General features: G+C 47.1%; 1 protein-coding gene across 1 annotated transcript; it reads left to right on the top strand.

Annotated features, from left to right (window-relative positions):
- Window positions 1-10,796: 10,796 nt before the first annotated feature.
- On the top strand, window positions 10,797-16,962 carry LOC116905870 (alpha-1-antitrypsin 1-6-like). Its single transcript, XM_032908859.1, has 6 exons — window positions 10,797-10,865; window positions 12,256-12,348; window positions 12,889-13,517; window positions 14,644-14,917; window positions 15,730-15,877; window positions 16,674-16,962. The coding sequence occupies exons 3-6, from the start codon at window positions 12,890-12,892 to the stop codon at window positions 16,860-16,862; spliced, it is 1,239 nt and encodes a 412-aa protein (XP_032764750.1). The 5' UTR covers window positions 10,797-10,865; window positions 12,256-12,348; window position 12,889; the 3' UTR covers window positions 16,863-16,962.
- The last annotated feature ends 8,103 nt before the right edge of the window (window positions 16,963-25,065 follow it).

Here is a 25,065-nt window from a genome sequence, read left to right as displayed (position 1 = left end):
CCCTGCTTTTTCAGCATATAACCCAAAACCTTCCATATTTTTTTCCTCCCCTGTGGTCTTATCTCCTGCTTGTCTGCAAAAGCAGCTTCACCCAGATGACACAATCTGTGGCCACGGAGTTGGTTGGAGATCTTTGGGGTTTTTTTTCCAGTTCAATGTGAATAAAGGAATCTGGGGCAGCCTTGGGTACACAGGTTGCCTTGGTCCCCTTTCTGTGGCACATGCCCAAGCCTGCTCATATGCCCCATCACTGCAGTCATGTGCACGCAACCTCAACTGCTCTGTTCTAAGACAAACTACCTACACCACTGCAGGAGTGCTGGGCACCCCCAGTGAGGGTCCCCCTCCAAGCAAAGATCCTGCTTTCTCTGCTCTGGGACAGAGAGATCAAAGTAGGATACAAAGAAAACTCTTAGCTCAGTGAAGGATGAAGTAGCTGTGTCCTCACATTCCCTCACCTGTGTTAAGGAAACAACGTGGGAATCAGAGGTGAACCTGAAAGCTAGGCGTTGGGCTGACAGTGTAGACCCCACTGAGACCCACTATGAAGTAGGGATAGAGGCAGGGCCTTCTGAGATCCTAGATAGAAACTGAATCAGAAATGAGAGGTGCAGCTTACACATCACGTCCTCTCCCAGAAGCCTGCTAAAATACTCTTTGCAAACCCAAAGGTGGACCCTAGCCAATGGCAAACGTGTAGACATTCTCATGACAAGACTGAGGCCCAGGTACCATCTGGAAGGCAGCTGCTCCATGGGGCTGGAGGGAACGGTTGCACCCCATAAGGAATAGTCCTGGCCTTGCCTCCTGTATCTCCATCTGGATATTCTCTTAGCCACTCTCCAATGAGGCTCCTTGGGATTATATCCAGAGGCCAAATCCAAAGACATTCCCTGTGTGAACATTCCTATTCTGATTATATCGCCAACCGCCTTTTTCCATGTAATTAATGCTGCAAACTCGGGGTGGGGCCAAGAGCCCAGCAGGGGGACAATTTTCTCAGAGAGGGGGACATGTGGGACACAGAGGGCAGAAGAGAAGTACGTGATACTGAGCATAAGCTTCCAGGATGGCCCTGAGTCTTACCTCCAGCACATGGAGAGACTGAAAGGATGTGTGGAGTAGAAAAAGAAGGAGGGAGAGGTCCAAACTTCATGGAGGCCATTGCTGTTGTATGCAAGGGACTTTCCAGAATGACCCATGGCCTCCTTGAGTAGCTCTCTGAGGTAGGCTGCAATGGCCACATTTCCAGATGAGTCACTCTGGCTGGTTACGCTGGACTAAGTCAGTTCAGGGTAGAACAACCAGGCCCTCGGGTCACACCATCACCTGACTGGGCTCACATGTAGCCCCAGGCTCTCCTTCCGCACAGAGGGTCCTGGGGCACATAAGGACCAAGTATCTTGTGCCCTCAGTACCTTATAAAGCCCCAGGATAAGAGAATAAGGAACAAGCTGGTACTGCACAGCTAGCCCACAAGCCTCCCACTGGCCCCAGCAACTCAGCTCAGTAAGTCCTTCGCCAGCCCCTTCCTTAGCTGACACCTGGGCACTATCAATCAGCGTCCCAAACTGGGTCGGCACCATCCGCACAAAAGGGGAAACAGGCATTCAGTGTAGTTCTTGTGGGGGCAGAACCAGGACACAAGAATAGCTTCTTTCCAGCACATAGCATGCAATGGGGGGACACTGGTGAGCATTGGTCAGGGCTGACCTGGTCCCTTGTTGAAGCGCCTCTTCAGCCTGGGCTAGCCTTAGGCCCTCTGCCTTCCTCTGGATACTTACCTCAGAAGATCTGTTTCAGGGAATCCCACTCTTTTTTTCCCCTACACTTGCTCTGCCTTTGGGGTTCTTATTCCCCGATGCTTTTGGAACCCAGGCCTAGCTATGGACCCAGAGTATGGCTTTGGGGTTTAATGGCCCTCAACTGCCTTAGAAAAGAAAGGATCCCTTTCAGGTGTAGATTTGCAAATCCAAATTCCAGAGCTCCATCTGAAGTCCTGGCTCCTCTGCTCTTGGGACTCCACCTTCCTGCCTAGGTGCTATCTGCCCTTAATCTCCTCATGGGAACTCCCACTCCCACGAGGAAGAGATGTGTTCATTAACTCTCCAGATAACCTGTGTGTCCCTCTGTTCCCTCCTCCACACTCCTTCTTATCTGGGTTCATAACCCCAAATTCCATCCCCATACCCCCAGCTACTGTTGAAGGTTAGGAGTTTACAAAACCTATCTCATCCTTCCCCCCCAACCCACCCCAACCTACCCCAACCCACTCTACCCCCCCCCGGCACTGCACCACCCCACCCAACCCCCAGAACTGCCCCAAGGTCACATCCTGGTGAAAGATCAATCTCTCCTTTAATTCTTCTTACTCTCTCTAACTACCTCATCTAAAACGAGATGTAGACAAGTTTAAGTATCTGTTGTCACCAAATGGCTGGTGTCAAAGTCCAAATCAGAGTCCAGATTTGTCCCCTCCTCATGCCCCCTACAATCATGTTTCTCTAGAGGGTCCTGATTCTCTTTGACTGACTTCAGGTGACCAGGGGGCAGTTGAGGTGTAGCTCTGAGCAGCACACACACACACACACACACACACACACACACACACTGTAAAATTTAAAAATGAAAACCAAAGTAATGAGTTAATGTAACTGAGCTCTCATTACCCGAGCTCTCATGAGGCTTCAGAGCATTCCTAGCCCAGTTGGGCACACAAATTTAGGAAACTAGTTGCTTTTACTTGCTGTCAATGGTTGGGGTGGTCCATAAGAGTTATCTTGGTCCTGATTTAGGGCTTTTGTACCCTTCTCTGTCTTACAGGACAATGCCACCCTCTTTCTATTGCAACTTTTTCTTGCTAGCCAGTCTATGTTGTGTGCTCCCTGGCTCCCAGACTAAAGGTTACCAAAAGAAAGGCGCCTCAAACCATGACAACAACAACCAGGAATTCCCCCATTGCCAGAAAATTACCCATACCATCACCGACATCTCCTTGTTCTTGCTCCAAAAGGCAATCCATTGGCCCAAACAAACCAACATTGTGTTCTCCCCGGTGAGCATTGTGGCTGCCTTCACAATGCTCTCCCTGGGAGCTAAGGGCAACACTCACCAACAAATCCTGAATGGGCTGAGGCTCAAACTCAGAGAGATGACTGAAAAGGAGATATACAAGTGCTTCCAACATTTCCTCCATACACTCTTCCAGCCAAACCAGCAGCTCCAGCTGACCATGGGCAGCAGCCTGTTCATCCAAAAGCATCTGAAGATGTTAGACAAGTTCAAAAGCGTGGTTACAGAGTCGTACCACTCGGAAGCCATTCCCATAGACTTCACGAACATTCAAGAGGCCATGATGCAGGTCAACAACCAAGTGGAGAGGCAAAGCTATGGTCATATAGTACAGGTGGTCAGGGAACTGCCACTAGACACAGTTCTGGCCTTGGTGAACTACATCTACTTTGAAGGTAAGGTAGGGCTTGCACTGGGAGGGCAACCATGGAGGTCAGAACCCTGGGGTTCAAGTTCTTGTTCTCAACCAAGAGGAAGTACTTGTCAAAGCAGACAGGCTGGGGAGAAGCCTGGTAGGCTCATAAATGATAATCATCTTGGGACAGTTGGGGTCATTATGGGTTCATTATGGGGTAAGAAATGATGATGAATAAGGTGTGTGTCGTGGATATCATGACTAGCCCCACCTTTGATGATGATGAAGTCACACAATGAGTTATATGACCATGCTTTGGGAATATGGCTATCATTAGCCATAAGTGAGAAGAGGTAGAATTTTACCTTGATTTACATGCTTATCTACACAAGCCTAGAACACATATGGAGGTCACACCACATACAACCTGTGGTTGTCAATTCCTCCCTTTTACTGTGGTTCTTACATACATCTAGGCTCCAGCGATCAAATTCACTTCATCGGGCATGAAGGCCCCTATTCCTCAACTACTTAATAAACATGGTATCCAAAAGAGAATAACAAAAAAATAAATCATTTTACTGTTTTGGATATAACCATCTCACCTTCCTAGTGAAAGCTAACCATTGCTCCCTGGTGATGGAAGAGCTAATAGTTACCCAGCGCAACTCACTCCTGGCCCCCAAAGCCTGACATCCTGTCTGAGAATATTTAGGTCATATTTAGGGGCTGGGAATCAAGGCCAAAGGTCTTCCCTCCATCATGGCACCCTTGTCCCTGGGCAGAGTCCTGCACAACTCTGCTGTGACAAAGTTGGATCTTGTTCACACCCCAGTCCCATCGTCTACTCCTTTCCAATAAGTTCAGTCCTTGAGGCTCTGCCTTCTCTGATGGTCTCAGTGGTGACACTCGTGCATAGCCAAGGAGACTCTGTCCTGTCATCTGCACATATTAGCTATCCCCTGAATACAGACTAGACGATTGTCTGAAAGGGGCAGGGATCTTTTGAAGTTTGACTGAGGAGCTTCCAATGTTCACTGAGAATCTCCAGGCGGAAGCAGAGTTGTACTTCAAGGATGGAGAGGTGGCTGGGCACATGGAAGGTCCTTAGTTCAGTTTCTACCACAAGCAAGTCTTAAGGAAACTCTCAATAAGGCCTAATATCCAAAAGAAAAAAAGCAGGGAGGGAGGAAGTTGCAAATTTTCCAATAATTAGTCCAATACATTCCCAATATTAGTATTCTATATTTTCTACAGCTCCAGGTGATCATCATAAAGTCCCTTGGGCAGACTTTTGTGGTAACATTCAGCATGCCATTTATACTTGATGAAGCTGAGGTTAAGAGGGTAGCATGTCAAAGGGGGCCAGGGGACCACTTGATCTGATACCACCACTCGCTGATAGCCTCTTTCCTCTCCTCAGGAATCCAGAACAGTGAAATTCAGGCTGAGCATATTATAAAAGATAAGTTCGGCCTGGACACAGGCGCTGTGCTTTTTGTGACCATGATCAACCGCTTGGGTAAATTTTACCTGCACAAGGATAAGAGTCTGTCCAGCTGGGTGCTGATACAGCACTATGTAGGGAATGCCATGGCCTTCTTCATCCTGCCAGACCTTGGGAAGATGCCGCAGCTGATCCAAAACCTGAGCTATGAGTACATCTTTAGCATTCAGAGGCACATTAATCCAAGGTGATTCCCCAGTACGTGGACCTATTCAGAACTGTTCTATCCTCTGAGGTCAGTCACCTCAGGACTAGCCACCATCCCAGCTATGGCAGGTGGACCCCATCCCTGGGTCACAGCTACTATTTAAGACCTAGAACCTCTTGAAAGCTGTGCTGACCAGGTTGTATAGCCCAGCAATACTCCCCATGAACTCTGTGGTCCTGGTGTTAGAAACTGCCTTCCCATCATGCACACTGTGCTTTCCAAATATGTACTGCTGGAGTATGTGAACGAAGATGGGCTTTGAGACAAAGACCCCAATTGGTACAATTTCCAGGACAGAGTGTTTATAAGGGATGTCAGTCTGAGAATGTTCATAGAAGACAGTTGTCCAGGGGACAGCAAAGAACTGCCACCAGCACATTGAAGAAGAAGAGTGCCAGGGAAAGGCTAATGGGGAAGTGGGAGGAATTTCCATAAGGTTCTTGGATACATGCAGTCCATTGGCCAGGAAACCCTAAGGCAGGAATAGACATTGGTAAATGTATTGTTGTTGGGCAAGCTTTCTGTCTAGAATACTTGTAATTGATGCAGTCTCAATGAAAATTATAGTCTGCTAAAAATTTGACCTGTGCCCCAGAGTATGAGGTGCTTGGGCCTTGGACTCTCCTTGAAAATTAACTTCTCTCAGAGAGTGAGTTCATCTGGGTATGTTGACTCTCACAGTGGACATAGGCAGAGCTTGGCTAAAAAGGCCAAGGGAAGGAAAGGTTAAGGGTAGACACGTGGGGCACATTTTTAGGAGGCTGTGTTCTTTTGTCACACTTGAGTGTGGTTTACCAGGTTTCCAAGAGCCAAATTGTCAGAGTGTGTTCTCTATCAGTGACCGCAGGCCCTGCTATCCTTTTCACCAGCCTGAGGCAAGTGTAGGTAGATGTGTCACTCTGCTGAGCACAGCCCTGCAGCCCTGAACCCCAGCAGAGAACAAAGGACGAGATGAGGCCAAGATTAGAACTAGTCACAGAGCTGAAGGACAGTTGGTTCCCAGGACTCCTTCAGTGGACAGGGTCACCCTGCTTTTCCCGTCTGAGTAGATGTCACTCCGTTGTATCAACTCCTGCTAACTCTCAGGAGCATTCCTAGCAACCAAGGAAGAGGTGAGGCATGGTTCCATCTGTGCACCTCGAATCTGTCAGGAGGACTTCTCAGAGGAGGTGGAACCTGAGGAGCTACTGCTGTGGTCCAAGACAACAAGCAGTAAATGAGAAAGAAAACACTCACAACATTGTGGGTCCCAGAAGAACAGGAAAGGTTATGAGACTTTGTTTTTCTCCCACTATGACAGGTTTGCCAACTTACGTTTCCCCAAATGTACCATCTCTGCCACCTATGACCTGATAGCAGTCATGAGGACGCTGGGCATCACCCAGGTCTTCAGCAACGAGGCTGACCTGTCAAAAATCACAACAGATGGTCCTGTGAAACTTTCTCAGGTGAGGCCACCTAACCAATGAGTAGCTCCAGATATCTAGAGGGCAGAAGGAAATGCAGAGGGCACAACTTGGGCATGAGGCTGAGGAAGGAGAAGGCACATGAGCAAGGTCTAGGTCTCAGGAGGTAGCTAGATAGGGTGGGGTTAAAGGTCAGAGCTGGGAGATGACTTCTCAGGCAGGTGGTACCATAGTTTTTCCCTGAGGTATTTAGCTAACAATCTTTGCCCAAGGCCTCTTACTGCTTGGGTCTTAGTTTGCTCATACTTATTGGAAGTCTTAGACTCAGTTACTTCAGAGAACATTCTAGAATCTTCCACAAAGTGACAAGTGAACCACAAAGTCCAATTTATGAGTAAGTTAATCAAGAAAGCCAACAGCTCCTGGAAAATCAGTAAACCCAAAACAAGAGTGGTTGAACATGAGCTGTAGATTTGGTGAGTTTGGACACTCTGAGGGTCATAGTCAGAGTCTCAAGAAGCTGAAAATGAAAAAGCAGGCCAAGTCAGGGAATATTCTGAGTGATCATGGAGAAGGGAGGTGATGGACAAGGTAAGACTGTCTAGGAGGAGATGGCCAAAGGAGGCCCTCCTTGAGTAAGGCTCCCCACATGAGTCTTGCTTCAGCCTAAAGTTTCTGATCTCTCTCTCTCTCTCTCTCTCTCTCTCTCTCTCTCTCTCTCTCTCTCTCTCTCTCTCTCTCTCTCTCCTCCCCCTAGGCTGTGCATAAAGCTGTGCTGGGAATTGAAACAAGAGAGAGAGAAGTCCCAGAAGTTCCATATATGTATGATTCTTTGTGGCCTAAAGTCCCCACTGTTTCGTTCAACAGGTCCTTCCTAGTCATCATCAAAGATGAAACCCTCAACCTTCCTTTGTTCATGGCCATAGTAAGACATCCCCCACTACACACAAAGAATTACACTTGAGCATTAGTCTTTCTACTCTCTACCAGGTTCTCGTCCTAGATGACTTCAAGCTCAGGACTACTATGAATTTTTCCAGGGAGGCTATTTCTAGTCACCCCAGATAAAGAAGGCAATGACAAACCCAAATAAAATAAATTTTTATCCAAGTCCTGCTTGGTGAGCGAAAGAGTGAAGGACTCCATTGGTCTTCTTTACAAGAGCATGAGTGTGTACATATTTACAGGAGTGTGGGTGACTTTTAGGAAACTGAATTTCTGGGTAGCATCACACATCCACATGGATGAGATGTCTGGAAAGCAGTGTGACTGATGTTCCTCACACGCCTTGTAAGCAGCTACACCAGTGAAGAGACGCCCATCTTGGCACTTATGCATTGCTTATCTCAACTCAGGAAAGGCCTGGTGAATCTTGTTTCCTGGGCCTCTGAGGTTCCTCTGCCTCCATGAGAAAGTGTTTCAATCTGGGGGAAGAAGCTACATAACATATGGCCCCTTCCTTGGCTTCCTCTTCCACCATCCCTGAGGCTTGGATGATATGGTCATTTTCTTGCATGTAGAGCTGAGCATTGGCATTATCAATTTGACTGGTGGTAACTTCATGTGGTAATCGCCATCCATTGCAAAAAGAAGCTTTCTTGACCTAGGCTACCAGTAGCAGTAATCCATGTGAATAAATACATACGTTTAGAATGCAAACTGACAAACATATTGCATGCATTTAACAACAACAACAAAAAAAATGACATCAACCTCCTATTGGGTCTCTTACCTTCCGAGCCACAGGTTTTTGTTGAGACCTACAACACCAAATAAGGGTTCTCTCCTGTGGAGCATAGTTGGCTCTACTCATCAACCATATAATTATTCCACCATATCTTAGTTACGTCCTACTGCTGTGATGATACGCCATGTCCAAGGCAACTTATAAAAGAAAGCATGTAATTGGGGGCTTGCTTACAGTTTCAGAGGGTTGGTCCATGATCATCATGGCTGGGAGCATGGCAGGAGGCAGGCAGGAGAAGGAGCTGAGAGTTTACATGTAATCCACAAATGGGGCAGAGGGAGACTGGGCCTGACATAGGCTTTTTGAAATCTCAAAACCCACCCCGCGATGACACAGTTCCTTATGCTGCTGTTTTACTGTCTCTTGGGTGCTTTTCTAATGCTGCATGGTACTCCAAGGTTAGCAGTCCATATAGAAATCTTTTACAATGGGTGAGAACAATCCTTGAATCCCTGAAGGTCCACTGTCATCCACCACAAGCCAGTGCCAATCGGTTCTGGGACTTGGCAGCTAAGGATCTGCTAAAAATAAAATGTAAAAACTAGGCTAAAGATATGACCCAACATCAACCAAAGAACATACACAGGGTGGACCAAGGCCTCCCCACATATATGTAGCAGATGTGCAGCTGTCTTCATGTGGGTCCCGAACAATTGGAGCAAGGGCTATCCCCAAAGCTGTTGACTGTACATGAGATATGTTCTTATAGCTGGGCTGACTTATCTGGCCTCAGTGGGAGAGAATGCACCTAACCTTGCAGAGGCTTGAAGGGCCAGAGTTGGGGGGGGGATACCTAGGGAAGCCCTCCACCTGCTCAGAGGAGATGGGGAGAGGAGATGGGGGAAGGGTTTTGGGAGGTGGTGACCAGGAGTGAGGCAGTGAATGGATTTAAAAAAAATTTTTTTGTAAAGATATTGGTAGTGTTTACTGGGTTCAACTACCTGTACTGGGAATGGTGATTCATACCCACAGCCGTGCCACTTGGGTGATAACTATAGGAAGGCGAGTTCAAAGTCACCTTCAGACTCCACAGAAAACTTTAGGTTCAAGGCCACCTTGAGATATATGACACATAACCGTACCTAATAAGGTTTTTAAAAAACCATGAAAATAGTGCCTGCCTTAGTCATTCTATTGAAAGAACAACATTCGATACAGATGCATGGATGGGAAACTGTCTCCCCAGATCAACTTAGTCCACAGGTTCATGGTTCTCCATGAGCCATCTAGACACTCATCCTGGCACACTGCCATGGGACACCTCACATTTTCTTGGGTTCAAGTCCCTAATGATTATGAAATAGAATGCAGCAGCAGGGAAGCTTGAATCACATACACAGGACGTTATAAAAATAGAACTTTGAGTTTCTAACATCATCACATAAAAATCCATACCAACCTAAATATGAAATTGTTTTTGCTTTCTTGGCCTGAAAAGAGACATAATAATAAACAGAGAGCTCATTAGGACTAAGATGTTTTATAATTCTTGAATGTGTGGATGAATGCTGTTCCTTGCTCCTTCTGCCAGCCTCATAGGCCCAATTCGCTTCTTGGTTTTCTGGCAACTGGATCCCTAATATAACAGGGATTCAGATGTTATTTGAATATGGATAACTGGGAAATTATTGGACAGGGCTCTACTGCTATTTTATGCTGTTTTACTTTATTGATAACTCTGGAAATGGGTTATTACACATCCTTTTCAGACTACATTCAAGACAGGTCAGAAACAAGCTTACAGTGACTATGTACTAGCAAAGACATAACTAGTTAGGAAGACATTTTAAATTAGCTTTTCTTAATCTGAATAGACCTCCACAACCTTGAAACTTCATCATTGTATAAAGAATAGTTTAAACCAGGTTCGAATCACATACACAGGATTTTGTAAAAATATAACTTTGCATTTTTAACATCACCACACAAAAATCTGTACCAACTTGAAAAATGAGATGGTTTTGCTTTCTCAGTCCAAAGGAGACATGATAGTAAGCAGAGAGCTCATTTGGGACTAAGGCATTTTACAATTATTGCTACAGACATACACCCAGTGACAGACTTCCTCCAGCCAGGAAGTTCCCCACTTCCCCCTAAATGGCGTCATATGAATTCATCCAGAGATCAGATCATAGATGAACTCAAAGCTCTCATGATCTAATCAGCTCTAGAAAAACCCCTCAGATGCACCACTAGCTGTCTGCACCTCACCAATTCCCTAGGGCTTTCAAAGTCCAATCAAGTTGAATCATCAGAACCAACCCACACAGCACATGCTCCAGCACTGTCTCTCTCCTTTATCTCAGAAGGAAGGAAAGGACCGTGAAAAGGTACGTTCACACTCAGGACAGCATGGCACACACGAGTTGAGATAAACCCCAAGCCACGTGTCCATGGATGAATGGACAGACAAGCAAAACGTAGGCAAGCCTACAGCAGGATATGGTCCGTTCATTTAAAAAGGCCAAGAACTGTGTCCTCACTGAGTGAGTGCAGAGTATGCTGTTACCAGATGACAGCCCCTGCAGCCTCAGGACCCTCGCACGCCTGCCAGGCATAGGATGGAAAAGGTGAGAGAGGCAGGATGTGCTGCTTATGTGCATGCTTTACGTCTGGATCTGGGTCTGGGTCTGTGGCCCTGTGTGTGTATTTTAACATGTGTATCTGAAAGGGTATTACATATATGTATGCATGAGGATGAAGGAATTTTATCCTCCCTGTCTTCTAGGCAAAACTAATCCTCCATAGGGTGGATGCCAACATTTCTCTCTGATACCCCAAAGCAAAGACCATTTCTGAAGCTCCGGGCTATTAACCCCAGTCTGTCCTAGACAACTGGGCTTGAATGCGACACAACACAGGTTCTAGTGCGCACATGAGTCTTCCCAGGCTGGGAGTGGGAACACTCACTGACGTCAGGCAGGTAATGATTATTAAAGATACCAAGGCCTGGCATGTGTACAAACCCATGACCTCCTCTCAGTAACTCCCTGAGGTAGGCTGCGATAGCCACAGGGCTCCCTCTGTCTTCCTTCAAGAAGGTTGGCACTGGACAGTTCTGCTTCACTAAGTCAGCTCAGGGAAAGATAACCAGGTGCTTGGGTCACAGCGACACATGGCACATCATCTTCTGGTCAGGATGACAAGCTGCCCAAGGCTCTCCTCCAGCATGAAATGTCATTACACTCATAGGGACCAAGTGTCTCCCACACTTTTCTGTGCCTATAAGTCCCCAGGCTAAGAGCTTAAGGGGAAGCCAGTGCTACATGACCAGCCCACAAGCTTCTCGCTGCCTCCACAGACTACTCAGTAAGTCCTTAACCAGCCTCCTTCTAAACCCATGGGGTGGGCAACCTTACCACCTACCTCCATATTTCCTCCACACAGAGGGAGGTGAGGCAGAGATTCAAGTCCTGAGGACAAATGCAGAGGAGAACAAAGTCTCTGTTCTGGGCTCTGAGCACACAGAATACCCACTACTGAACACTGGGTCGGGTGGCCTGGTAGTTTTCCCTCCTTGAGAAGGTCCTGAGCTAGATCTCTTATCTTTGAGTGGTCTCTACCTGGGGTGGAGAGGACTGAGGAAATACCTCAGGTAGTCCTATCCATCTCCTCCATTTGCACCCAATACAGTCTCGGCTTGGGCATCCTTCCATACACAGTTCCATGCCCCTCCGCCCAAAGCCATAGACCTCAACCTGTGCTTGTGGATTCGAGGACTTACATGATTTCCACTCTCTTAGAGGAGAAAATAGGTTTTCTTTTTTAAACTGCCATCCTTAAATATGTGTTTCTCAAGACTCTATGGACAGCCCAGGACCCTAGGCCTCTTCCACCTGCCCCGGGGCCACCTGCCTTTGATCACCTGGGAAGAACTTCTGATCTACAAGGGAAGATGTGCTCATTAACTCTTCACTGAGCTGTTGCCTTTCTAACACCTCCACCCTCTTTCTTATTCAGGTTCCTGCTCTGAGTCCGACCTCACCGTACTTAGGCTGGTCCTAAAGGCTGAAGCTTGCCAAACCTACAAATTTCCCCCAAGATCGCATCCAGGTACCAGTAGCCATGTCTGTATTTGTGTACCTAGTTTCACTGTGTTTCTGTTTGTGAAATGAAGCTCAGAAATTGTGACAGGTCACATGGGTTCCGGTGACATGGCTTTTTGTCAAATGGGGCAGTTTCTTTTGCATTGAATTATTGTCAGTGGGAGTGAAGTAGGACCCAAACAACCTTCTATGTATGGACGAGGCTCCGCCAAAATCCCTGCTCATGGATCTTAAACATATTCTTTAACCCCTTTGGCCTATTATGCTCTCATCAAGGAGTGGAGAACTGTGTAACTCCCCAGTTGAGACTGGGACAGGAAGGCAAGGTACTGTTATAAATCAGGTAAGTACAAACCAGGAAGACATGGCCTGCCCTGAGAGGTATCACTGGGTCTTTCCATAACGAGGCTGTAGAGAGTGCCTGGCCCAGGTTGGGCACCCAGCACAGGAAAAGGAAACTGTGGTTGCTTTTACCTGTGTCAATCATTGGTTAGTGGAAGCTGTCATGGCTCTGAATCCAGGCTGTGTTCCTCCCTCTGTCTTGCAGGATGACGGCACCCTTTTTCTCCCGTGGACTCCTCTTGCTCGTTGGCCTGTGCTGTCTGCTTCCCATAACCAAGACTAAATATGAAGACCTCTATGAAGACCCAAACATTGATCCCTTCCAGTGCCGGAAGGTGGCTCTCACCATCTCCAATATCTCCATCACCTTGTTCAAAGAGATGGCTCAACTGTCAGTAAATGGAAATATCTTATTCTCCCCTATTAGAGTCATTGCTGCCATTTCAATGCTGTCCCTGGGAGCCAAAGGTAACGAAAGCAAACGCATCCTGGAAATCCTAAGGCTCAACAAAACAGGCTTGCCTGAAGCTGAGATCCACAAGTGTTTCCGGTATCTGCTCCGTGCCATCCACCAGCCTGAACAGCTATCACCACTGAAAAGTGGTAGCGGTGTGTTCATCCACCAGGACCTGACACCAGTAGACAAATTTGTGGAAGGAGTCAAGAACCTATACCACTCTGACATCGTGTCCATCAACTTTACAGACTGCAGGAGGGCCAAGACACAGATCAACAATTACATGATGACAAAAAGCAACAAGGAAATCAAGAACATTGTCAAGAATCTGGAGAATGACACATACATGGCTGTGGTGAACTACATTATCTGGAATGGTAAGGGTGTATCACATGGCTGAGCTTTCTCCAGGACATCTATACAAATAGATGCTCACATTCCAATGTTCTGTCTCCTGAAATCCCCAAATGGAGGGGGGTAGGATGCCTGCATGTATCTTCTTCAGTCTTTCACTGTTAAATAGCACAGTGTCCAGCAGTCAATGAGTTTGGAGGATGATGTATTAAAGCAACCCCTAGGCTGGACTTGGCAGATCATTCTCTTCTGTATACAAATGCTCTTTTGAAATCTATGTGAGTAAAACAAGAGAAGAGGTAGTATTTTCTAAAACAAATTATAGCTCAGTATACATAGGGCAGTTTCCATAGGATAGGAAACAGTAAGCATGGTAGAGAGGCTCAGATTTGGAGTCTGAAAACATTGGCTTCAAATGTGGCTTCCATCCATTCATTTCCTGTCTACCCTGGGCAAGCCATTTTATCTGTTTGTGGGGTGACTATCCATATCACAGAGATAGCCCATAGCTCTGAGGTAATGAAAAAAATTAGTGAGGTGGCACAGTGCATGGAACTTTGTGGAACAAAGACACTTGATCAACTAAATAACCCCAAGCATGACCAGGTCCTGCTTGGAACTGGTAAGGTCAGGAGCAGCTGTCCCCGGGGAGTCTATAGCCTGGAGAAGAAGTCAAAGCTAAGGGCTGTTCCTCTTCACCAGAGCTCCCTTTCCCCTGGACAAAGTCCTACCAGGCACAGCACACAAACACAGCTTCAGTCCCTTCCTATGATCCCTTGTTTTCCAATGAAAACATGGGGCCAGAGTCTCTGAGGGGTCTACTCATTCTGATGACTTCAAGGATAGGTTTCCAAGGCACCTACCTACTCTGATGGCCAAAATAGTCATTATCTTATACGGTACCAGGAAGGCTACCCAGGCATATGCACTCTCTGTGGGCTCAAGAAAGGACTCAAGGTACCGTAAAGGTTTGCCTTGAATATTGACTAAACCGTTGTCAACAAAAGACAAGGAGCCTCCAAAAGAAAGGAGTACACATGTGAGTTAGGGACCTCTGGTCATTTGCATTTGTTACTTTTTCTTTTCTTCTGATATACTCGCACAGACCTAGGCCCACCCCTGTCTCACATCCTTCTTCATCCTCTCCAGCCAAAATTAACAGCGACTTTGGCTGCCGATCTGTCAAACAGAAGGACTATCATTTAGAACAAGGGATGACAATCAAGGTACCGATGATCCATATGGTGGACTTGAATCACTTGTTCCGAGTGGAGGATCTGTCTAGCACGGTGCTGGTGTTTACTCTGCTCACAAGCAACTTCACAACCTACTTCATCATACCTGATATAGGGCAGATGCAAAAGGTGGAACAGAGACTGACCTACCCACACTTCCGCCGAATGAGACGACAATCTAATCTAAGGTGATCCCCAGACCCAGGAACTACCCAGAGGCACCCAACCTCTGATCATTAAATGACAAAGGCCCTGAAAGACTGACCAGAAGCTGGGGCCACAGCCACTTTGAGCTTCCAAGCAGACTCCATGTTCATTTCTGTAATTCAGGCCAGGTTCATTGACAAAAACAGTGCTCAATATAAAGAGATAAACATGTTGCCCTTGGGGGATAACACTCCATATGGATATACTCATTCCAGAGATGCAGAGGCCAGCAGACTGGCCATAGATGTAGTGTATATTATGGCTGAGCCAAGGAGATGGAGATGGCTCTCAGGCCCTGGCCACACTAAAGATTAGAGGTCAAGTTAGACAGTCCATGAGGATGTTTTGGTGACAGGAGGAACCAGTATGGAAAACCTCAGGAAATGCATGCCTATAAGACTATAAGGGCATGACTCAATTCTTTTGACACACTTGCATGGGATTTATTGGGTCTCCAGAGCCATGCTCCACAAACCAGTGCTTCTGGTGCTCTGTAAACAAGCCTGGGCCTTGCTGCCTGTTGTGTGATGTGGGCTACAGGAAACACAAGGACACTCAGGCAGACCCAAGGTGAACTATAGACCCTCGCCAGTGAGCAGTTGTACTTGGCTGCTCTTGGGATAAAATCTAGCTGAGTAAGAGGGGGTGACCAAACACTGCAGGAACATGGTTCCATGTGGACCCCCTGAGTCTGCCTGAAGGGTTTCTCTTAGGAGATGGTATTTTAGGGACCACCAGGACAAAGGTACTGGTTCTTCCACACTAAAGAAAAGCTTCCTTTTCTACACACCAGGATGGTTAATTTAGAGACACCAGAACTGTCATTGTCTGAGACCCATGATGTGGAATCAATGATGAACCTACTAGGAATCACCTATGTTTTCAACAATGATGCCAACAGCTCAGCGGTCATGAATGACACACTTCAAAAGCCCTTCAAGGTAAGGTCACCTCACAGTCACGTTCCTGGGTCTGTTTGAGTTAAACAGGGTAGAGGCACTGCTCAGGTGTGAGGCTAAGGATAGCTAGTGGAAAGGGTACAGACCAAGGCAAGGCTGAGCTCCTCCAGAGGGAACTTCGGGATTTATCTGGAGGATGGGGTCAGAGGCCAAAGTTGCAACGGTGATTGTTGTGCTTCAGATAATAAAAGTAGCTCCCCTGAATGGCCTCCCTGAACCTCAGTCTCATAGTTGCCCAGGCCCATTGAGACCTTGGGGTTCATTTTGCTTATATTCATACAGAGAGGCTTAGGCTCACTTACATGGGACATTATCCTAGAATTTTTCCATCTGTGGCATTCAGAGCAACTGGTCAACCACAAAGTCAGAAGTATTATTGAGTTTTCCAAAGATATCACTGGTTCAGGGACATTATGGGTAGTTCAGGACACTCGAGGTCCTCTTCAGAAACCCTATCCCCAGGGAGCTCACAGCTACACACTGGAAAAGGGGACTTTGTACAAAGGACATGAAATACAAACAACCCTCCTGCTATGAGGCTGTGAACTGTCAGGAAAGGAGCATGAAAGGGAATGGGCCAAAGTGGACAAAGACGAGAGAGAGAAGGGGAAAGGGACTTTGGGTCACCACCATGGAGCAGGCAGATGGCTGGGCAGTACCATAAAGGGTGGACACAAACCATTGCAGGTTCTGCCTTTGTTAGTTCCACATGAGAGCTTACCTTAGGCCAGAGCAGGTGTTGCCTGCTTCTGACTTGCTTCTGCTTCTCTCCCTACAGATGGTAAGTAAGGTCAAGCTGACCATCGATGACAAGGGGTCAAAACCTGGTAGAAGTACATGCTTCAAAAATGACGGGTCGATCGATGTGGGTTATGTTCAGTTCAACAGACCTTTCCTAATCTTCATCAAGGATCCAACAAATGATGTCCCCCTCTTTTTAGGCAGAGTGGTAAATCCCAAACACTAACTGCTCTTGGGAATCAGCCCCCTCTCCTGAGAGCCGCGATCCTTTCTTGCTGACATTAAACATGGGATAGTTTCACTCATGCCTGAGTGCAACCAGCAAATCCCTCTCTTTGTGGTGTGTGTGTGTGTCTTCCTCTGTCCTGAGGTATGTGGCGTCTCCAAGTCACAGTGCATCCCAGGGTCTCCTACATCCTTGTTTAGATTTCCATGATGTCTCATCTCCAGCACTGAAGGGAGGGGACTATGGACCCTTCTGGTTGTACAGTGTCATCTCACTGAGCCTGGCCTCTCCATCTCACTAGGACATGCCTGAGAAAGGCTGGAGGAGATAGTTGGTAGAACTCTTCCTCCTCAGGGCTGAAGCAGGACCCGGACTCTGTTGCTGTCATCCCTTCCCTGCCAGAGGGGACTCACAGATTCTCCAATGAACAGAGAGGTCTCTGGGTGATTTCCCTCTAGCTTCTCCTGACAATCAGGCCACTGGGTGCAAAGTCACTTACTTTATTCCCCTTGTCCTCCCTGATCAGGAAGCAATGCTGTATGAATGACTCTAAAAGGTCATAACAAGGATAGATACCTACATAAAAAGGACACTTATCCTTTCCCTAGGTCCCCCTGACATCTTCCTGACATCTTATGTACCTACCCCTACCCCATCTCCAGGCTCTCAGTGTAGTATTCCAAGGGTAAATATAAATCTAGTGCCTCATAGTTGATCTCAGGATTCACATTTGTCATCAAGGCCAAGCAGTCTGTCCCATCCTCCTCAACCCTCAGCCTTGCTAATGGCCTACAGAAGCCAGAATCCCCCTCCCAGGAAATGCCTACTACCCAGATCACTTCTGTGCTGTGGGAATGCTGTCTGCTTCAAGCTCATCTGAAGATCCCCACCCTCACACAACCCTGATCCCCTGAATAAATGTGAACTGAAAGCACTGGCTTGAACTATAAAGATTGTTACATTTTAGATTTTAAAAAAGATGTCATGGCTGTGTGATCTCACAGGACTCAGTAATTAACTTACTTCAAGAATTTCTCTAGAAGCAACACTTCTTATACCAATGTCCTAGTGCCTCTGACCTCCACCAACTCCACCAAAGTTGAAACCATCCTAAGGGCAGCACTGATTCTGGACTGAAGGGTATCAGGACCTGGGTTCTAGTTGAGACTGACACACACTGGATGTGTGTTCTCTGTATGACCTCTGTGAAGTCATTGCACTCAGAGCCTCTGTATTCCTCTAATGTTCAAAATTTCTATTTTGATTTGGTATGTTTATTTTTTTTTCATCTCAGTATCTCTTGTGCCATCATGAGGGATGATGTCCTTCTGTTGAGAGAATTCACTGGGAGTTAAACCCCCCAGGGTGGTACTGGAAAATGTTCTTTCCCCTCAATGCCCATAGAGGCAGATCTGATGAGAAATGAGGCACCATTCTCGTTAGCAAACTGAAGCCAAGCAAGCCAAATTGAGCTACCACTTGACAGTTATGGGGTTGCTCACCTGGGCACAAGGAGAAGCTGGGGATCAGGGTTTTGTGGTAGGCTAAAGTTTATCCAAACTTTATGTCATTCTGGGCATCATTTCGGAACATCTCATGCTGGAGCACTCTGGCCTTGACTTAGGGCACGATGCTTCCTTGAGCCTCTCGGCTGTCACTGGCAGCCAGTTATAAATCCCTGTCCTCGACATTCGACGTGAGCACAGAGCAAGGTCACTGGGTGACAGCCTTCATTATATGAACAGCTTTTCCTTCTGTGCCAGAACTAGGGCTCTGGGGAGAAAGTCGGTGTGTTCCCTGTTGTGTGTGGATGTGTGTGGATGTGTATGCGTATGTGTGTGTTTCTGTCATTATAGTCTCTGTGCATATCTATATCCATGTTAAAGAGCATGTGTCTGTCTGGGAGGCATGATACCTGGAGTGGATGGACAGGGCAGAATCAAGGGCCTTTACTCTCTCTACCTTCAAGGAAAAGCTCCTCTTTTCTGGAATGGACACCACCAGCTTTTTCTCAGCCAGACCAAAGACCCCTTCTGTGGCATTAGGCACTTGACCTATCTGTTCTCTGTTCCAAACAAACAAACTACAGGGCACCTATGCCAGGTCCTTGTGTGAGACCTGCACAGGGTAGGAATGGTAGCATGCATGGTCGCACACATGGTCGTAGTAAGCAGTGAGCTCTTACTGAAGACACCATGGCTCAGGCACAGCCATGGGCCCCTGATATCCGTGAACTTCTTGCCTTACTCTGCTGTTCCTTGAGGTTGACTCAGATAGCCACAGAACTTTCTCCCTTCCCCGATTCCAAAAATTCTAGCTGCTTCTTCTGCACCAAACCTAGAGAATAGCCAGGCCTCAGGTCACAGCAGCACATGGCCAGGCTCACAAGCTCCCTTAGGTTCTTCTCCACTGACAGTCCCCTGGGCACATAGGACTGAATGCTCCTTTCCCCACTCAATTCATTATTCCCCAGAGATAGAGCACAAGGGACAGTTGGTGCAGCGCATCCAGCCCACGTGTCTTCTGCCAGCCTTGGGAACCCTGATTAGCACGTCTTTCACCAGCCTCCTCCTAAGCCCATGTGGGGGAGTTGCCAGCCTCCCACCTAGTTCAGTACACTTTGTACAAGAGGGAATCTGAGGTACCCAGCTTCCACTGTGGCAGAGACAGAGATAGAACATAGCCTTCATCTGAGCTCTCAGCACATAGTGGGCCTATGAGTGAGTGCTGGGCATGTTAACCTGCTCCAACTTATAGCAACCTCCCAGACCTAGGCTGACCCTGGGCCTTCTGCTCTCTGGTCTCTTATGGCAGAGGGTGTGAAACACACAGGACATCTGCTCCTCTTGTTCTTGCCTTACCTGTCTCCTAACCAATACCTCTGGAATCTAAGCCCTGCCACATACCCACACCTTGACTGGAATTGGATAAGCCCTAACCCATCCATCAGTTCTGGCTGATAAAAGCATAGTTCCCAAAACCGCTTCTGGCAACAGTCCAAGATCCTCACTCCTTTGCCTTCTAGGTTCATCTTCCTGTCCCAGGGCCCCTTTGATCTCCGGAAAGGGTGGGGGGTCAGGTGTGTTCATTAACTCCTCAGATAACCTGGCTGCCCCTCTGCCCCTCTCCTCCCTCTTTCTTATCTGGGTCCATGACCCCATCCTTCACCTTTGGTGCCTTCCTGGTTCCCTGGCCTGTTCCTACTGCTTTGTATCTCACTTCACCCTAGATGTTTGCAGTGCATCAGACATGGGAGGCAGCCATGGCAGAAGGACCCATCTGAAGGGGAGCTGGGATGTGTAACATAGTCTTTAGAGATGCAGTGGAGCAAGCCAGTCAAAGAAGACACTGGCAGGGCCAGAAAAAGATCAGAAGAGAAGGCTGCAAGGGAAAACCTCAGGCAGAGGCACAGTCAGTGCGGGTGGTAAGGACTAACGTTCACGGCAGACATAGAAACACAGCAAATATAAATGGAGAGAGGCACCAAGTAGACACAGCCTTTCAGAATAAGACTATCCCCAGAAATCATCGAAAGAATTGCTGTTTGACTTTGCAAAGCATAAACAGTATATGGGAGTTAGTGCCGCTCACCATGACAGAATAGCCTTCATGTATGTATATGTGCCAAACATCACAGCTCCTGACCAGAGGCTGAACAGAGTGGACAGACAGACGGCTATTCCATCTCTCGTCATAGTAGGATGTAATCAGTAATCAACCAACAATCAGATAGATGATCAGTAAGGGGGCTAAGATCCAGAAGCCGTCTACTAGCAACATCGCATACGCTGTCTGCCAGTGCCTACAGACGGCTCCCCAAGGATGTGGACACCGGGAAACTAGAATGGGACCATGCGAGGGAAACAGGCTTTAAGGGAGAGAAGGGCTGAGGTTTAGAGCACATGTATGGAGAGAGAGTGAACTGGGAAATACTGGAGGTAGGAGGGTTTAGAGTCTGGAAAGGAGGAAAAGGAGAAGTGGGATAGAGAGTATCAACCAAGACATGATAGGAATGAAGGTGCCTCAAGGTGCCTACTACATTGTGGGCTATTATGAAATGTCATAAACACAGCAAACTGAAAGTCTTGATAGCAAGTATAACCATCATTTTAAAGATTTCTTTCAAATCTGTTTATCAGGAAAACAGTAAGCCTCAAGGAGAAAACCCGGCAAATGACCGATACTAGAAAGCAAACTTTAAAGAAAAAGAAAAGAAAGATCAATAAACCGAGATGGCCAGTGGAAATTTGTAAGATTTCCTCACTTTATGCAATTACAAAACCTGTAAGTCCAATTAAGAGCCTGCCATTGCCCACCTTTCTGATCGGCACAGATGCATGGTATTGGTGTCCAGTGCTATGAGCAGGTGAGAAAACAGACCCTGCCCTGCTGTGCAAAGCAAGGGAAGTCTGTGTAGGCTCCTAGGAAGACAGCTTGGCAAGATCTATTATAGGTAAGAGAAAAACACTCTCACTTTCAACTCTGGAAGCCCATGCCTAGGAACTTACCACCAAGGACTGTTGACACACAACATGACCTTCTTTCCCACTCGGCGTCATTCAAAGAGGAGGAAAAATCCACATGGAGTCCTTTCTTTATAACCCAGGACATCCCTGAACTGAAACATTATATGTGAGGCTGGGGAGGTGGCTGAGTAAAGAGACAGCTATGCAAGCATGAGGACCCCAGTTTGTGTTTCCAGAACCCACATAAGAGCCATGTGTGATAATATACAGGATGGGAAGCATGGGCCAAGAGATCCCTAGAAGCTTGAGAGCCCCCTAAACTTAGAGCAGCCAATAAGAGACTGTGTTTCAAACAAGGTAGAAGATAGAAAGAGAAAGAAAAGACACTTGGGGTTGTCCTTTGACTTCCATACATATGGAACAACATATATTTCCACTCCCAAACATATATACCTCATACTCATGCAAGATTTTATGAAAGGTTTTGTGGCGGCTGATATAGGAAGATTGCTGAAAGCTAAAGGAAGTCTAGTAAAAAGAAAGCGTGTGCATATGTTTCTTCTGTGAGCATGAATATTAATTCACCTGCCGACTGTTTACTAAGCATACATTATGTGCCAGGCACTGGTGTGCCACCGGGAACAAGTCAGACAAAAATAAATGTCTATAGGAAGGATGTGGCTGAGAGATTCAGACACATACAGCAGGGGCATGAAGAGGGAGAAGGCGATGAACCCCATGGGGAAGCATGCTCTGCTGGATGTGGGGAGCACCAAGGTGAGGAGCCTGCTCAGATGCAGTGGTCACAAAAGGCAGCTCTCAGCAGTCCCTTTGTCCACTGCTAAGAATGGTATCTGAGACCTACAGTGGGAGAGAAATGATCTGTGTAGGAGGTCTGGACATCTGGATCATGTGCTGCACATGAAGAGACAGGACCACCGGGCAGGAAGAGGGAAGAGGTGGATTTGCCATGGCTGAAGTCAGTGAACAGACAGCTCTCTCAGAGCAGTGGAGACGATGCCTGGGTGGGGACACACCACGTCACTTCCTTCTCTAACATTTAAAAAAACATACATTTAAGGAGTAAATGGAAGGGTTGCTGGGAAAATAAAAGGCAGGGGGGCCAGGATGCTCCAGGAGGAAGAATGCTCCAGGGGCCAGGATGCTCCAGGAGGAAGAATGCTCCAGGGGCCAGGATGCTCCAGGAGGCAGCTCTCTTCTTACCCAAATGAAGACCTGGCCTGCAGGACCTAACTTTGTCTGGTTACCTGGTAAGGGCCCTTGGTCAGGTGTTTTTTGGAGAGTTCTGAATCAGTCTTCAACTGAAGGATTTCTCAGAGCCTTTACCACATTCCCACCCAAGTGGGAAAGGAGAACACAGTGTTCCTCAAGTGTTCTAACCATGGAGGCAACTCCTTCAAACCACCTCTGCCCTTGAAATGGACACACTCAGACAATGCTGCACTGGGAAGGCAGAGGCAGGCAGATCTCTGAGTTCAAGGCCAACCTGGTCAACAAAGTGAGATCCAGGATAGCCAGGGCTATACAGAGAACCCACTTCCCCACCCCCCCAAAAAATGGTTTATCATTTTTAAGTGGTGTGTGGAGTTGGATGGAGGCAACACTAAAGGTTGTAGACCCCAGACCTCCTACCCACTGTACACATTGTTCTTCTGCCTGTGCACGTGGTTCTTGTGCTCAGAGATACTGACACAACGGCTTCAGAAACCCTGTGCTGCCAACACCCACAGCTACATGAAAAGATACTGAGGTGCTGCGACACCAGCTGACCTGCTTGGTTCAGAGTGACATCATCACAGCAGGTGGTGACACTCTACTGCCCAGGACGGACATTCCCCAGTCCTGGGCATTACATGGAGGGCAACTCCAGGAGATGAGGTGAATGGTGGGACCATCCATGGGAGTTGGTCTTCAGGCCCTCGATTGCACAACCTCACATCACCTTGAGCCTGTTAATATTAACCTACACTCCAGGCCAGGGAAGCACTATCCTCAAACGGTTGTTTTGTTCATCTTGTTGGCTAAATCACCTCACTTTCTTTTTCGTTTTCCACAGTAATCCCAATCAATCCTGGCAAACATACAGGCGTCTATTTGAGGGCTGGAACAAGGGGCTTCAGCATGCAAGAAGGCTACTTCTCTACCCCTGAGCTACATCCTCCATCCAGTACAGGGCTTTAATCTCTGTGGTTATATGAAGGGATGACAAGAGCTAGAAAAGTTAGCAAGAACAAAGCTGCTGAGGAAACAGGAGTCGTCAGCCCCAGAGCTGCCACAGAAAACCATATTTAAAAGAACCACTTTAATAGCTGAACCATCAAAACTGCTTCTAAAGGGATATTTCTTCCCAGTGGGCATCTGCTACGTCTGGACATTTTTTGAGGGTGATTGGCGACTCAGCGTCCCCAGAAATTAGGCTGATTAAGTCGACCAAGTTGTCATCGATCGAGCGTCTAAATTACATGTTTACCCACACATCTTTTGCTGTGTATATGTCAGTTCAGGGTAAGACACTGTGTACACTGTGTGAGATCCTTAAAGGTTCAGTGAATGATTCTGAATTACAAGCATCTTTGTAATAAGAGACAAGGGTTCTATGAACTTTGTGCTGTCCTGTTATTTGTTTGGAGGGTCACCATATTTGTTCAGGGGGTGATCACAGACAGTGATACAAGTTGCACACCACACACGGGTGCCTACATTGGGTGGTCCAACATGTGGGTGAACTTCCACATGGTTAAACACTTGGACATTTCCATAACAGTATAACATTCCCTTGTGGTGTTGCCCGTGAAGACAGGTTTGGACAGGTGCTGATGTAGATTAAATTATATTGCATATGTTGAAATTCTTACCTCACCTAACACAGAACAAGGATGTATGTTGGAACCAGGGTCTTCCCAGAGGAAATCGAGTGAAAATGAGTGTGTTGGGTGCATTTTAACATAATCGGTATCCTTATAAAAAGGGGAAATTTGGGTAAGAAGACATGGACCTGGGTAAGTGACTTGAATACACAGTGGACCATCAGGAGAGGCTACTGAGGTATCACCGTGAATGGTGAACAAGAAGATGAGCACTTGACAGCCAAGGAGAGGTCTGGGCAGGGCTGAGGAATAAATTCTGTCAATAGCAAGTCTGGCCTCTGTAACGGAACAAAGGAATGAATTCCAGGTTTTGAGTCATGCAGTTTGTGGTATTCCACTATCATAGAAGGGTAGCATAGATGGTTTTATCTAGTCTTCACAGAAGGAGGAACCTGGAGAAGAACACATCCTGGGCAGATCTTTGTCCTTGAACTAAGTATCCATGTAAGGAGGACATTCAGTAGAGTTTGGGGAAAGGAAGCCCCTCTTGCAAAGTCAGAACCTGGGGAATAAGCATGTACTGACACCTGCCTTGGGAGGGATGAAGGGATAGACAACTGTCATCCCCTGGGATCTGAACTCATGACCAGGACCCAGGCATTAAGCATGGAGTTGTTATCATGACTGACTTTGGGCATGTTGGTTGGGGTCCACTCCTTCAGCCAGCCATTCACAAGCTGTGTCTTATTGGCTAATACACTAGAAGTCCTCTTTGCCTTTCACAAAGGCGGGAGACGGGGACTCGTAGTTCCTTCTAGGGTTTGAGGTTGCTTTTTGGATATGGCACTACAGCTAAAGCTCCAAGTATACAGTAGGTGCTCAAGCAGTGGGGGCGAGACCCCTGAAACA

Source organism: Rattus rattus, chromosome 7 (genome assembly GCF_011064425.1).
Source record: "Rattus rattus isolate New Zealand chromosome 7, Rrattus_CSIRO_v1, whole genome shotgun sequence".
Classification (NCBI taxonomy): Eukaryota; Metazoa; Chordata; class Mammalia; order Rodentia; family Muridae; genus Rattus; species Rattus rattus.
The sequence above is the reverse complement of the archived record's forward strand: the minus strand, read 5'-3'. Positions and strand labels throughout refer to the sequence as shown.

Bases quoted from the DNA above. Each gene is read 5' to 3' on its own strand.
- LOC116905870 (XM_032908859.1), top strand. From the start codon at position 12,890: ATGACGGCACCCTTTTTCTCCCGTGGACTCCTCTTGCTCGTTGGCCTG. The intron at 13,518-14,643 runs GTAAGGGTGTAT...CATCCTCTCCAG, and splicing joins GAACTACATTATCTGGAATG to CCAAAATTAACAGCGACTTT. The intron at 15,878-16,673 runs GTAAGGTCACCT...CTCTCCCTACAG, and splicing joins CACTTCAAAAGCCCTTCAAG to ATGGTAAGTAAGGTCAAGCT.